At 54.0% G+C, this 14,783-nt stretch overlaps 1 protein-coding gene across 1 annotated transcript in view; it reads left to right on the top strand.

The window, feature by feature from the left end:
* The first annotated feature begins 244 nt into the window (after positions 1-244).
* FGF12 (fibroblast growth factor 12) overlaps positions 245-14,783 on the top strand; it is a 95,684-nt gene continuing 81,145 nt past the window's right edge. The window contains exon 1 of the mRNA XM_066620242.1: positions 245-443. Coding sequence (XP_066476339.1) covers positions 245-443 — 199 coding nt within the window. The remainder of the gene's footprint in view (positions 444-14,783) is intronic.

Below are 14,783 nucleotides of genomic sequence, written 5' to 3'. Positions count from 1 at the left end.
TCGCGGCCGCCTTCGCCGGGCCCGCCCCCCGGGGCCGGAGCGGGACTCTGCTGGCAGCCGCCCCGTCGGGCCGAGCCTCCCTGCCCGCCCCCGCCGGCGCCGGGGGAGACTGAGCGGCCCGGGCTGTCCGCGTGCCGCGAGCGAGCGGGCGGGCGCGACGGGGCGCACGCGGGGCCGGGCCGGGCCGGGCCGGGCCCGTCGAGGGCCGATGAGGGCGGGCGCCGGCCCGTGACCCCGCGCCGCCATGGCCGCGGCCATCGCCAGCTCGCTGATCCGGCAGAAGCGGCAGGCGCGCGAGTCCAACAGCGACCGCGTGTCCGCCTCCAAGCGCCGCTCCAGCCCCAGCAAGGACGGCCGCTCCCTCTGCGAGAGGCACGTGCTGGGCGTCTTCAGCAAGGTGCGCTTCTGCAGCGGCCGCAAGAGGCACGTCCGCCGGAGACCAGGTCAGTGGCCGGCGGGGCGCCGGAGCACGTGCAGAGTGCGCCGGGCAGCGGAGCGGAGGGCGCGCGGTGGCAGCAACGGGGGCTGGGAGGCCTCGGCTGGCGCGGGCGGCGGAGGAATCTGGTGAAGCGGGAGCCCGATCCCCGCTGCCTTTGCGCGGCCTCCGCCCAGCCTCGCCTGCGGCTCTCTGGCCTCCCTGGACAAGGAGAGGGCTGTCCTGTGTCTGGACACAAAGATCTGGTCCCGCGTATTGAGGATGGGGGGAGTAGCTGGTCCTCACGAAGACACTGAGCCGGGATGTTCTCCTGCCTCCCCCCATTAGGGAGGGAATTGTCTTCTGGCATTTTTAGCCTTTGGGTGGACCAGTGAGGGCAGTGCGGCCTTCCTCCTCTGACCAATACTGTTGAATAGCTTTATTTAGTTTCCAGTTATCTCTGTCTTGGCAGAAGTGATTTCAGCTGGCTTCTGGCTTGATTCTTTTCAAGTCTGTGAAAAAGCAGTGCTGGGGCACGAGGATCTTCCTTGCCCTGAGTTATAATTGCAGGGGGGGAGCCATGCTGAGAGGGGCAGAGCAGAGTGGTAGAGCCCCTACCTTGTGCACTGGAGGTCCTGGGCAAATCCCTGAGAAAAAGGCTCGCTTGACACCCTGGAGAGTTCTGCCCACCGGCTCCCAAGCACTGAGTTTGGCAGCTCCAGGGTCCGAGTCAGAATGAGACCACTTACTGGGCTCCTGTCTGGTTCGTTGCTCATCTCATGCTTAGAGGCATTTTTGGATGCTGAGGCTGATCGTCCCAGGGTTGAGCCTGATCCCAGCAGCACCCTCTGACTGAGCACGGGGCCACTTGGGGCAGTGGTACTGCCTGAAGCTGCTGCCACAGAGTAGGTGACCCACTACGCTCGTTTTGGCCCCCAGGTCCCTGACTTCTGTTCCAGTCTTTTCTACACTCGATTTTTGAGTTTTAGGGAGCATCAGGCTGGGGCCACCAGCTACTTCTGACCTTTCTAGGTATTGGGATGTATGGCCAGAGGAGTTTTGCTTACTTTGTGCCCCCTGAAAATGGACCTTATGCCACTGCACCACTGCTTTGACTGCAAAGCCATAAATGACAGGAGGCTCCCCTACAGGTCAGCCACAGGCTTGTCCAGCACAGATTCCTGGGACTGTGCCCCTTGGCACTGAGGATTCGCTTTCCCTTAACTCAGTTCAGTGGTCCAAACGGAAGCCCATCCGTGCACAGAAATTTTCCTGGGAATTGATTTTTCCCCGAGGATCAGTAGAGAGTGCTCATGTTGCAGGCACTTTTGGGATGAGGCTGTTAGCAAGCAGGGCAGGGAACAATGACAGACTCCGGTGCAAAACCAAGTGGCTCAAAGTTAGGAGAAGCATTTGTTGCTGGACCTTCTACTGTGTCAACTCTAGTTTTAAAATATAGAAACTGTTTCATATCTGTAATGCCAGCTTGTTCTAGCTGCTTAATTTAGCTGTTGATTTTATTGTCACCCCAGATATCAGGCAGTGTGGCTACCAAGCATGTGGAGTATGCAGCGCTGTTTCCCAGCTGCCACTGCACATGTCTCCCTCACATCTTACAGGAAATCTGTACCAAATGCAGCCCTGCCTGTGGTTCAAGATCGGACAGCGGGCGGGCGTGGTTGGTTTGCCTTTCTGGGTCCTGAGCCCGGCATTGTGTTGTGCAAAAGCCTCTGCAGTGAAGAAGTGCTTGTCTCCACTTTGTGTTTGCCCAGGGACTCAGGCAGAGGCAAGATTCATCCAAGGGAAGTCCTGACTCGTGTCTCAGGCTCTTGGCCCTGATGCTCTCCCAGCACCTCTTCAGAGGCTTCTTCTCTGTGGCACTCCGAACCTCTGTTTGGGGCTCACTGCCCAGGATGTGCAACAATTGAACTTGTCCCTCTGCAGGCCTGGAGGGCAAGTGTGAATCCGCTGGGGTGCCCAGCATGCCTACAGCAAGGCGCACCTGGTCCATGTCATCTTTCCCCCTTGCTTTTGAGGCATAAAATCTGTGGCATCCTGCACTCAAAGCTGGTAGGTCTCTGCCTGCCTCAAGGCTTGGTGGCAAAAGGTGCCCTTTCTCTCATGCTGAGCCACCACTCTGTGGCTTCCTGGGAAATGTGATGACAAAAAGGTGTTTTCCTGAATGCGTTTCCAAACTCAGTGCATCCTGGAGGGACTTCTGGCCACCTGACTGCTTGCTGCTGGCATTTTGCACCCCCACCCACCCTGCACAGTAGATAAAGATGGACTTTTTGGGGAGCTGGCTCTTACTTTTCTTCGGTGTGACCGGAAAGTCAACTGGAAAGGAGAGCACTGCTGCGTGATGGGGGGGCACTCAGGCTGGCTGCATTGCCTGGAGAGCTGATGCAGCTCGTCAGAGGAGGAAACATGACTGGTCTAGAAACGGTGGCTCAGCAGTCTGGCTCAGGATAGTTCAGATTCATGGGATCTGGCCTGGTGTGAGTAGTGGAAGGATCTTGTGCATGTGTGTGTATGTGTGAGAAGTGGTCTAGCCCTGGGCAGCCCAGTTTGTACAGTGAGATCAGACCTACAGAAGGCTGACTGGAGGCAGGAGGAGTAGACTGGGTCAAAGGAATGGCTGTTGTGGGGAAGAGTGACCATCCCCCTAGCCTCTGTGGGCCATTGCTTGAAGTGGAGACTGGGAGGAAGAGTCTGCAGGTCTTCAGCCTCGTTCTCAGCAGCAATAGTACTATTGTGTGTGAGTTGTCTGTCAGGTGCTTGCAGAGGCGGCTGTGTCACAGGACCCCCAGCAGGTGACCGTAGCACAGGGGAACGCCTTCCTCGGACACAGGCAGCCTCCCAGTTAGGACTTGGTGCTTCCAGTGAAAAGACTGTCTTGTTATTGGCCTGGGGAGGACTTTGAAGGGTTGCTGCCCATCCAAACAGGCAGAGGGAATCTAGACGGACCCAGCAGAAGGCTGCTTGCCATGGGATGGTGCAGGGCCACAGGTGACGTGCGCAGAATGTGGGACTAGAGGTGGCACGAGCAAACTCCCTCCTTCAGATCCAAGTCAATTTCTCTTGCTCTCTCCTTCATTTCTCTTTTTTTTGCTTGTTCTTCTTTCATTCTGGTGCACAAGAGCCATTGTCTGGTGGTTGGCACCGGATGCTGTCCCCAGAGCTGCTGTGTTCAAGGAAGTCCAAATCTCCTGCTCCACCTTGCCACAGTGTCAGTTGAATTCATTGACCTGCAACATTCAGGCTGTTTACACGTGATGCTGGGAGCCTGTGCAGTATACAGATAGTTTGTGTGTGCCCATGCACTTTGGTCACACTTTACAGTCACTATACATACAGCGGCTCTCATAAGCTGTACTCTGCATCAGTGTTTCCTAAACTGTGGGTCACAAGCCAGTTGTTGGTCGGTTGTGAAAAGTTTTTGAAACGTTCAAAAAAGACCTTTGCAAGCATCTTTGTCCAGTTTGTGTAAGAAAATTGTTAGCTGGAATGTTAACGTGGAATGAGGTCATCTTCAGACCCCCAAATTGAAATGTCACATTTTCCTGTTTCATTGGTGTGAATCGCATGTGAATCCAGTTTCAGCCTTTTGCCTGGCCTGAAAGCCCCTAACTGCACATCTTGTCCTCCAGCTCAGCCTTCTGGGTAGCCTGGAATGACTGTAAAGGTTTGGGGCCACAGACCTTGACCTCCATTTCTAGGGAGAGTCTAGCAAATGTCCACATATGTAAGATGTCTAGCAGCCTTGGGAGCACAGGACCCCAATTATTAATTAGTAATCCACTAATTCTTATTAATAAATACCGTATTTTTTCTAGATCTCTTTTTTTGGCTAGCGGGTCATGACAAATGGTTGTTTTTAAAAGTGTGTCCCAGGCCTGCTCTGCATCATCGTGTGTGTATGATGGAAAAGAGTCATTGCAGAGTCAGATCTACCCCAGATAAGCAGCTGTTCCGTGGCAAAGAGTTTCCCCAGGGGACAGCCATGAGAGTCGGCTCAGGTGGGATTTGCGACCGAACGTTCACTGTGATCCAGGTCTGTCTGTATAGCAGAAGCTGTGCTAGTCCCTCCTCCTTTGCCACCAGTCCTTCTGTGGTGTCTACACGTTTCTATAAAAGACATGGACGCAAAGAGTTTATTGGTCCCTCCCAGCTGAGTGCTGTTCTAGGGACCTGCATGCCATTGGGTGGATAATGATGACTGCCCTGCTTTGACTTGGCACATCTTTTCAGCAGCAGATGCTCCAGGCACAAACTCAGTCAGGGTTTGGTCAGCCCAGGTTCAATGGGGAAGTTATTTCCCCATGTTCTGGTACTTGGCCCAGAGGGCAGGGCTCTCCCCAAGCCTGTTGACTGTGGGTCACCCCAGCAACAGGCTGGTTGGGAACCACTGTGTGGTTCAGGCGGTTTGCATGATCCCACTGGATCTGCACAAAGATTGGGGTACTCTGCAGCAGCAGAAGGAGCAGTGCGGGGCTCAAATGAAGAGATGAGTTGTGTTGTTCAGAACGAGGAAGGCTTTGTTTTCAGAACAGTTCAGTGCCCTGCTACCTGTCCAGAATACTTTTTCGGCATCATGTTTACCATGTTCCAACAGAAGAACAGGTTACTAAAATCTGCACTAAACAAGGGCTGAATTCCTCTATAACAGCAGGTAATTGCAACAACTGCTGTGGATCAGTGCACCCAAAAGAAGTGCTGCCAGAAGGGCTCACAGAAGGGGGGGATTGCCTGGCCCCTAGTGAGGCAGCCTCCTCCCCCCCCCCCCCCCGTGTGCAGGCTCATGCCTGGACAGGCAAACCTCGTCATATTCTGAGTCATATTCAGCAGCCCCAACCAGCACCTGCCTGTCCTGTGGCCTTGGCTGAGTCCAGGCCCTGAGCGTGGTCCATTGTTCATTCCTGACTGGCCACTGCCCTCTCCCCGCTTGCGCCCCATGCCACGAGGTTGAAGGTTTCTGCGAGCTTCATGCTCATTCCCTGGCAAGCCAGCAAGAACTCCCTGGAGAGCCTGAGATGTTCTGGCTTCTGCTTGCTGCAGAGATGTGACATCCTCCTTGCCCCAGTCTTTGGAGGGCTCTGTGGCTCAATCTCTGCAGAGGGAAGCCCAGTTTTAACTAGTGCGGCCCCTTCCTGATCCTGCTGCCATTGGCATCAAAGGTACAGAAAAATCCCCCTTCCACCTCTCCCCATTCCCCTCCCCACTTGCCACAACACTGGTTTTAAGTAGTGCGGTATTTGCACAATCCTTCCCACGATCAGAGTTGAAGGCAGGAAAGATATCGTCCACCTCCAGCTGTCCCCACTTCCTCCAACTGCCTCCCCCATTTTCCAAAGGACTCTCCGTAGGGACAGGAAGGAATTACCTGGTTCTGAAAACACCTGTTGTTATGGGTCAAGCTACTGCATCGCCTGCACAGGCTGTCTGTGTCGCCTGTGATTTGGAACGAGTTGTCTGGTGTAGAAGGTCTTGGCTGTGGGGAGGGAGACTCCTCTGGGTTGGTGGGAACCGGGCCCAAGCCTGCTCCTTCCTCACTTCTTGCCCACATCCCTCAGGGCAGCAGCACCTTCTCTGCAGTGCCAGCCTTGTGCCCCCACTCTACAGCCTGCACAGAGGAGCTGGTCAAGTGTGTCAGAGAAGGGAAGGCTGGTCCTGAAGGGCCCAGCATGGCCCCTGCTCCTTCCCTGACTTGTCACTCCTCCACAGCTTAGTGAGTTTACTCCTTCCTGTCTCCAGGTCCCTCCAGCAGCCCACTTCCTCAAGCAGCTCCAAAAGGGAGCAGAGCTGCTTCACATTTGGGTCATTTTGGGGCTGGACCTGCCTGGGCAGCTCCTTCCTCCCAAATACGGAGAAGACTTTAAGCTCCTCCCAACTCCACAAAGGATCCCTCAGAAGACAAGGAGGCCCCTGGCTGCTGACAGATGCAGCTGGAAGGGCTGGAGCACCAGTTGCCTCTGCCCGTCTCAGGATCCTGACCTGCAGTCGCAATTCAAGTGAGTTCTGCTTCTGAGCCCTTCTTTCCTAATCACCACAAGTGACAGGAAAGACTCTCTCCCTGTGAGGTGCGCTCCCCTCTTGCCACTTTGTGTGTGTTCCTGTCTTTCCAGATAGCTGCAGGTGCTCCTCTTCTTGCTTTTCAGTGTCTGTGTGAAGCAGATCTGACCCTGTGTGGACTGACAGGTCTGCCAGCCCCCCCTCCCCCAATGCTCTCCATCTGCAGGTCTGGAGAAGCAGAACATGGGTTTGACTTGAGGAGCCCCAGAATCCCTCACTGGGATCTTCTAAATGGCCTCTTTCAGGCGTGAATTTTTAATGGACAGCGTTGTGCTTTCTGTGCTGTGCTTCAAGGCCTGGGCTGAGTGCAGATGGATGTCTGTGCAGGACGTGATGGCTCCTGGTGGCGTTTCCTGTGAATTTGGCTAAAAAGCCTCAGAGTGTGGCCAAAGAGCCTGAGAGTGCTGCAGGGGGCATCACCTGGCAGAGGACTTGTTGTTGCTTGATTGGCAGAGATCACAAGAGGTACAAATCCTGGCCAGCCAAGGTCTGGGAGGGACACACCTTTTGCATGGATATTTTTGTGAGCCCCGCATAGGCTGTTGGCCTGGTGGCATAAGTGGTGCTGCTGGAGAGGGGGGTTGTGGCAACCTGCCTTTCTAGGAGGGGGAGGGGAAGCCTAAAGCATCCCCCATGGCAGGATGAGACCTTTAGTTGCTGAAGCTTCTCCAGCGTCATCCAAACAGGTGGTTCAGGCGGCAGTCCCAGAAGGGCACTGCTTGGAGGCAGCAGGGTGCATTCTGCTGCTGTGAACATAAGAACAGCCCCACTGGATCAGGCCATAGGCCCATCTAGTCCAGCTTCCTGTATCTCACAGCAGCCCACCAAATGCCCCAGGGAGCACACCAGATAACAAGAGACCTGTGGATGTGATCAGACCATAGGTTTCTCCTTACACCACTGTGCTGCCTGTTCCTGTGGAGAGCAGAGGTGCTTGCATGTTACGGAGCAGTCCCAGAAGGTGTTAAAGGGAGCTGAGTTCCATACCTTATTTCACTAAGGTTTGTCCTGCAAAGACAGGCCAGCCTTCTTCATCCTCATCTGGCTGCAGCTCAGAAGGGTGCCGGAGAACATTAGCAGACTTGCTGAAAGCTTCCCAGCTCTTGGCTGCTCTGGGATGCCAGCTGTGTAAGCCGCTCTAAACGTGGAAGTCTCCCTGTGGGGAGGGGCACGATCACATCTTGCTTGGAGCAAACCACGTCTTTGCGGCATGTGGGGAAGTGTTAGGCTTGGAATTTTTCTGTGGCTTGGTGGGGCTTCTCCCTCCATTCCAGTGCCATGTTTCGGTACTGCTGCAGCTAGACCAAGAATGCGGCACCTTCTGAGGGCACAGCTGCCTGGGGTGGATTCCAGATTGTTCAGCCTACTCAGACATGTGATGGTCCCTTTAGATCCTGGCATGTGGGAGAGTGCTGTGCAAAATGCCATGTGATATGGGAGCTGATTCTGCAGAGCTCTGGTGAACTAGTTATATTATAATGCCGTTGTACAAATCGATGGTAAGGCCACACCTGGAGTATTGCGTCCCGTTCTGGTCGCCGCATCTCAAAAAAGACATAGTGGAAATGGGAAAGGCGCAAAAGAGAGCGACTAAGATGATGACTGGGCTGGGGCACCTTCCTTATGAGGAAAGGCTATGGCGTTTGGGCCTGTTCAGCCTAGAAAATAGACGCCTGAGGGGGGACATGATTGAGACATACAAAATTATGCAGGGGATGGACAGAGTGGATAGGGAGATGCTCTTTACACTCTCACATAACACCAGGACCAGGGGACATCCACTAAAATTGAGTGTTGGGAGAGTTAGAACAGACAAAATAAAATATTTCTTTACTCGGCGTGTGGTTGGTCTGTGGAACTCCTTGCCACAGGATGTGGTGATGGCATCTGGCCTGGACGACTTTAAAAGGGGATTGGACAATTTTCTGGAGGAAAAATCCATTATGGGTTACAAGCCAGATGTGTATGCGCAACCTCCTGATTTTAGAAATGGGCTATGTCAGAATGCCAGATGCAGGGGAGGGCACTAGGATGAGGTCTCTTGTTATCTGGTGTGCTCCCTGGGGCTCGTCTGGGGAAACCTGTACCTCCACCTGCCGTCCTGGGTGTACTGGGTGGTACAAAGAGCTTTGTTGGTGTGGGAAAATGCCAATTATTAAGAAACAATATTGGCAACCTTCAGTCTCGAAAGACTCTGGTATCGCGCTCTGAAAGGTGGTTCTGGCACAGCGTCTAGTGTGGCTGAAAAGGCCAATCCGGGAGTGACAATCCCTTCCACTCCGGGAGCAAGTGCAGTCTGTCCCTGGCCTGTCTCCCTGGCTATGGGCCTTCCTTCTTTGCCTCTTTGCCTCAGACTGTTGGCAAAGTGTCTCTTCAAACTGGGAAAGGCCATGCTGCACAGCCTGCCTCCAAGCAGGCCGCTCAGAGGCCAGGGTTTCCCACCTGTTGAGGTCCATTCCTAAGGCCTTCAGATCCCTCTTGCAGATGTCCTTGTATTAAGAAACAATAATGTTCTGGAAAAGGGAACGTGGCCACTCCGAGTCCAGGTTCCTAGTCTCCTTGCATCAGCTGAATGCACAGGAAAAGAACCTGGTCCAAGTCAAGCAAGAGGCAGGCACTGCAGGGTGTGGGGGTGGGCTGGCTGGCTGGCAGGCAAACAGGAGCAAATTTATTTATCAAACCTGCAAACTGGGCTAGGCAGCTTCCACACAGGCAGTGGCTGCCTGCAGGAGGGCCGGAAGGTTCAGGCTGCGGCAGGTCCTCAAATGCTCCAGGTGTGACTTTGCCAGCAGCCACCTCCACTTCCAGGATCTTTCACGCAATTAAGTGGTCTGTTAATTGGTTAATTGGTTAATTAAGTGGTCCAATTAAGATGTGGAACTCCTTGCCACAGGATGTGGTGATGGCATCTGGCCTAGGTGCCTTTAAAAGGGGATTGGACAACTTTCTGGAGGAAAAATCCATTATGGGTTACAAGCCATGATGTGTATGCGCAACCTCCTGATTTTAGAACTGGGCTATGTCAGAATGCCAGATGCAAGGGAGGGCACCAGGATGAGGTCTCTTGTTATCTGGTGTGCTCCCTGGGGCATTTGGTGGGCCGCTGTGAGATGCAGGAAGCTGGACTAGATGGGCCTATGGCCTGATCCAGTGGGGCTGTTCTTATGTTCTTAACTACAATTCCCAGGAAGCCTTGCAGGTCTCTTGTTAGCTGGTGTGCTCCCTGGGGCATTTGGTGGGCTGCTGTGAGATGCAGGAAGCTGGACTAGATGGGCCTATGGCCTGATCCAGTGGGGCTGTTCTTATGTTCTTAACTACAATTCCCAGGAGGCCTTGCAGGTCTTCTTGTTAGCTGGTGTGCTCCCTGTGCATTTGGTGGGCCGCTGTGAGATACAGGAAGCTGGACTAGATGGGCCTGTGGCCTGATCCAGTGGGGCTGTTCTTATGTTCTTAACTACATTTCCCAGGAAGCCTTGCAGGTCTCTTGTTATCTGGTGTGCTCCCTGGGGCATTTGGTGGGCTGCTGTGAGATACAGGAAGCTGGACTAGATGGGCCTCTGGCCTGATCCAGTGGGGCTGTTCTTATGTTCTTAACTACAATTCCCAGGAAGCCTTGCAGGTCTCTTGTTATCTGGTGTGCTCCCTGGGGCATTTGGTGGGGCCGCTGTGAGATACAGGAAGCTGGACTAGATGGGCCTATGGCCTGATGCAGTGGGGCTGTTCTTATGTTCTTAACTACATTTCCCAGGAAGCCTTGCAGGTCTCTTGTTATCTGGTGTGCTCCCTGGGGCATTTGGTGGGCCACTGTGAGATACAGGAAGCTGGACTAGATGGGCCTATGGCCTGATCCAGTGGGGCTGTTCTTATGTTCTTAAGGGCCACTGCTGACACCACATCCTATCTCCACACACCAGCTGCCCAGAAGCTCTCCACTCCCACATAGTTCCTCCTGGCTTGCTGGCACCCTGGCGCATCAATTTAGCATATCTTTTTGCCATGGAGCTCTGGGCAGCATGTGTGGGGATACTGGTCAGACCAGGCTCTGTCTGACTCCAACCCCATTGCTACGTCACGCACTATAACCATCAGGTCCTCATGCCTTGGGACATAGCAAAGATCCTTGGAAGTTCCTACAGGCCTGCAGTGGTCTGGCTCTTTTCCCCCTGTAAGCTACCTCAGGTGTGTTGCCCAGGGCTTCCTCCCAAAGCCCCTGCCTCTACAGTGGTGAAGTCTCTGCAGTTCCTTGTGTCCTGGTCTGAACAGCAACAGCGGCATGACTCCCACTGCCTTCTCAGCTGAATGCTGGGCCTGTGTGCACAGAGTCAGTCACTGAGCTGTGTGGCAAGCCTGTGTTACTGTTCATACAGGGAGGCAAGGGGTTAAGGAGTGCTGGCAAAAGTTGCAGAGGTGCATGACACAGGTTCAGGTAAGCAGACGTGCCGTAGAAGCAGGAGCCATGCAGAGGTCCAGATGGAAATCCTTGGGCACCTGACTCCCAGTTCCTTGCCCCAAAACTTGATTGACCCAGATAGTTGGCAGCAGTTCTGGCACATGCAGCAGCCACCTCCTGAAAGCTGCTGCACATGGCGACACCCTGTTGCCTGTGCTTGCGAAGCTCAAAACCAGGGACTGTGGAGATGTTTGTGGGGCCCCAGGGTGGTTGCTTCATGCAAAGAGCAGGGCGTGTGGAGTCATCTCTGTGGGGCTGTGGTTCCACCCAACTTTTGTGTTGCTGCTTGGTGCAGTTTTGGCACCCTTGGCATGTCTTGTGAATACGGTTTATTTAGTTTTCACAATTTAATGCCACCCTTCCTCCAAGGAGCTTAGGGTGGTGTGTGACATACGTGGTTCCTTCCTTCTGTTTGTCCTCACAACAACCCTGTGAGGTAGGTGAGGCTGAGAGAGAGAGTGAGGGCCCAATCCTATCCAACTTTCCAGCACCAATGCAACTGCAGTGCAACCCTATGGTAAGGGAACAAATGTTCCCCTGCCTTGAGGAGGCCTCTGCGACTGTGTCCCCACCACAGGATGCAGTGCAGGCCCCATTGGCACAGCTGCACTAGCAATGGAAAACGGGATCGGATTGGGCCCTGAGTGGCCCCAGGTCACCCAGGAAGCTTCCTGGTTGAGTGGGGGATTTGAACCTGGATCTTCCTGGTCTGAGGCTACCACCGGAACCAAGTCACCACCCCGGGTCTCCCAGGGGACTGTATTTGCAAAAATACCTCAAAGGCAGCCATTGTCAGATCTGAGTGATAGCCCCTGGAAGATGGCTGTTGAATTCAGATGATCTGGTGGGTGTACGTTTTTCCTGCTTCTGTGAACAGATGTTGAAATGCAAATTGCCAAGTAATGTAACTGGCACGCACAGCATTGCCAAGGCTGAGATTCGTGAGCTCCGGGCTCACATGTTTTGCTGCCCACTCAGGGACACAGCTATTGAAAGTGAAGCTGAAGAATTTTGAAAAGAACCTGCGGGTTCAGAGGAGGCAAATACGCAGGGGGCTGCAGTGTCCCAGAGTTGAGTAAGGATTACTTAAAACTTAAGGCCCCTTTCAGCTAAGAAGCAGAACAAAGGAAGATGGTTACTCATAAGTAATGATCTAGGACTATCACAATTGAAGAAAGTTAGTCAATCTCTCAAAGTCGTTCTTTAGCGGGAGCTGGGCTTCCTTTGCTTTACAGGCCTGATCTGGACAGAGGCATTTCCTACTGTGTGAGAGTGGGGGAGGGGATGCCTCTCCAAAGATGGTGTCCTCTCCTCTCTTGTGAGGTCCTTGCAAGTGCTCATCTCTGCACGGATGTGCGTGAGACTGGCAGGACTGCTGGGCAGCCAGACAGTTCCATTCTGAGGCAAGTCCAGCCAAGTTGATGCCAGAGCTTCTGTGTGAAACATCCAGTTATTAAGTTAAATAAAGTAGATATGGTTGGACATCAGGAAGTTTGAGGGAACTGTCCACAGAAGCGAAATGTGAACATCCTTGTCAGAAACGGAGCCCAGCAGATTCCTGAACCAGAAAACGTTCTGCTTCCCAGTCTCCAGCATGTTGCATTTGTGTTTAGCCACCAAGATGCGTGTCATGTGTTGCCTGCCTGCATTCTCACATGCTCTTGCTGATCTCCCACTCATTTCAAGGAGAATTCCCCCCCCCCCCGTGGGCAGTGACCCTGTGTGTGTGTGTGTGGTGCACCACTGAGATGTTCCACATCGGGGTCCAAATCAGGCTGGCCTGGGCTGTCACCCCTCGGCAATCCTGTTTGCAGATGCAGTCGGGCAGCTGGTGCGCTTCTTTGCCCTCCTGTTTGCAGTGACACAGTGTGAAGCTGTGGGGCAGGAGGGTGTTCAGGTTTATTTCCCTCCTGTTTGCTACCCTGCTTAGCCTGTGTGTATCAGAAGGATAACCTGGGAATTGGTCTGTGTCATCATTCAGAAGGGTGGTCCAGGCTTCTTGGGCACACGGAAATATGATGCTGCTCCTTTGCAACTGGAAACGTTCCTGCAACTGTTGCTGAGGTCAGTTGGATGTTGTTGCAGTGCTGATTATTTTTTACTTGTATTCTGTTCTGCTCATTATGGAGTCTTTTGTCCTTCTAACTTGTTGCTGCCAAGGCTTCTCCAGAGGGTGGTGGGGTTGGGAAGGACCACCGTCTTGCTGGCCTGGAGCACCCTCAGAAGCAGGCGTCTTGGGGGGTTCTTGGATGGCATGCCCTACTGCTTTCTTGCCTTCGAGGTCTTACTGCTGTCTCTAACCCCGAGGATGCCCGTAGTGCTGCTACTACCTGTGGCCACTGCCCTCTTGGGTGTTTTCCCATTGAGGCAGGTTAGACATTCCACAGACGTTTTCAGAATGACCCGTGGATAGACAGGGCTTGAGAAAGCACTTTGCTAGCAGGCAGAGACGGGGGTGGAGGACGCCTGTCTCTGCTAAGCCTGCCATGACCCCAGCTGTCTGCAGCCAGCCAGCCAGCCAGCCAGCCACACGGTCATCTGGAAATGGCCCTTTTCTTTCTCCCGGAGGAGGGATGCTTCCCTCCTGGAGTGCTTTGTGCTTGTGTTGTTGTTCGATTTGTGCCCCGTGAGGCTGTTGCTAGAGAGTGTTTGCACACTGCTGAGGCACTGGGGAAGCTCGTTACTTGTGTGCTGACTCTGAGTTCTTGGCAAGTTGCAGGTTCCAGTTTGGTGTGAGTGTGTGTGTGTGTGTGCATGCAGGGATGCCTGGTGTACATGGAGAGGTGTACTTGTATTGCGAGGAGCTACATCTAAACATGGGTTTGTTGTGCTCTGTTTCTGGCTGGAGGCAGGCAGACTGCAGGAGAAGGTGCAGGACTCCCTCCTGGCGTCGGGTCTGTGCCAGCAATGCTTGCTCTTTGCCTCGTGGCCAGAACTGTTGGCCAAAGCCCGTGCAAGTCGGAGGCTGAATGACAGCTTGATGGTACTGCAGAACCTAGCCTGAAGGGTACTGGTCAGGTTCAGAGTCTCATCCCGAAGGCTTAGCAGTGGCCAGGGCGTGCCTGGTGGCTCCGCAGAGTGTGCTTGGGGCTCACGTGAGGCCTCCTGAGTCTGGAGCGGCAGGTGGTTCTTTTCCGTCCTTTCACCACTCTGTTCCCTTGAGGACATTATATCGAGTGGAGGGAATGTTGGAGGTTGGGGAAGGTGACGACAGCGAAAGCTCAGTGGTGGGGGGGGCATGTGAGACTTTTGTCCCCACGTGCTCCAGAACAACGACTCCAGCCGCAGTCGGGCCTTGCACAGCTTGCGAGAAGAAGACCCGAGGGTTAATCGGTTTACGGCATGGAAAGATCCAGCTTTGTTCTTGTGCAACTGGTGACACAGCACAGCAGTCTCAGCTCACCTGCCACTTGTGGCGTCCCAGCAGCGGTATGATGAGCGTCATTTTTTGCTGCCTGCCCGGGACTGGTGTGCTCCTTATCTGGTGTGCTCCTTGGGGCATTTGGTGGGCCGCTGTGAGATACAGGAAGCCGAACTAGATGGGCCTATGGCCGGATCCAGTGGGCTTATGGCATAGCTCGAGGGTGTGCAAAGCACTAGATTTTGCAGGGAATCTCACCACAGCATGCAAGTGGCCCCTCCCCCTTCCCTTTGGAGCCATTCTGGGCTGTGGCATTTGTCTCCCTGCATTTGCCTCATTTTGCTCCCACCACCTGGAATGGCTTTGAGGGAGGGAGACACCTGCAACAGAGAAGAGCAGCTGTGGCACCTCTCTCCCTCATGCCTGGGGACATCCCTGGAGGCTAGCCACACCTCACTAGGGAGGTAGGACACACAGATTTGATA

Source organism: Tiliqua scincoides, chromosome 3, assembly GCF_035046505.1.
Source record: "Tiliqua scincoides isolate rTilSci1 chromosome 3, rTilSci1.hap2, whole genome shotgun sequence".
Taxonomy (NCBI): domain Eukaryota; kingdom Metazoa; phylum Chordata; class Lepidosauria; order Squamata; family Scincidae; genus Tiliqua; species Tiliqua scincoides.
The sequence above is the reverse complement of the archived record's forward strand: the minus strand, read 5'-3'. Positions and strand labels throughout refer to the sequence as shown.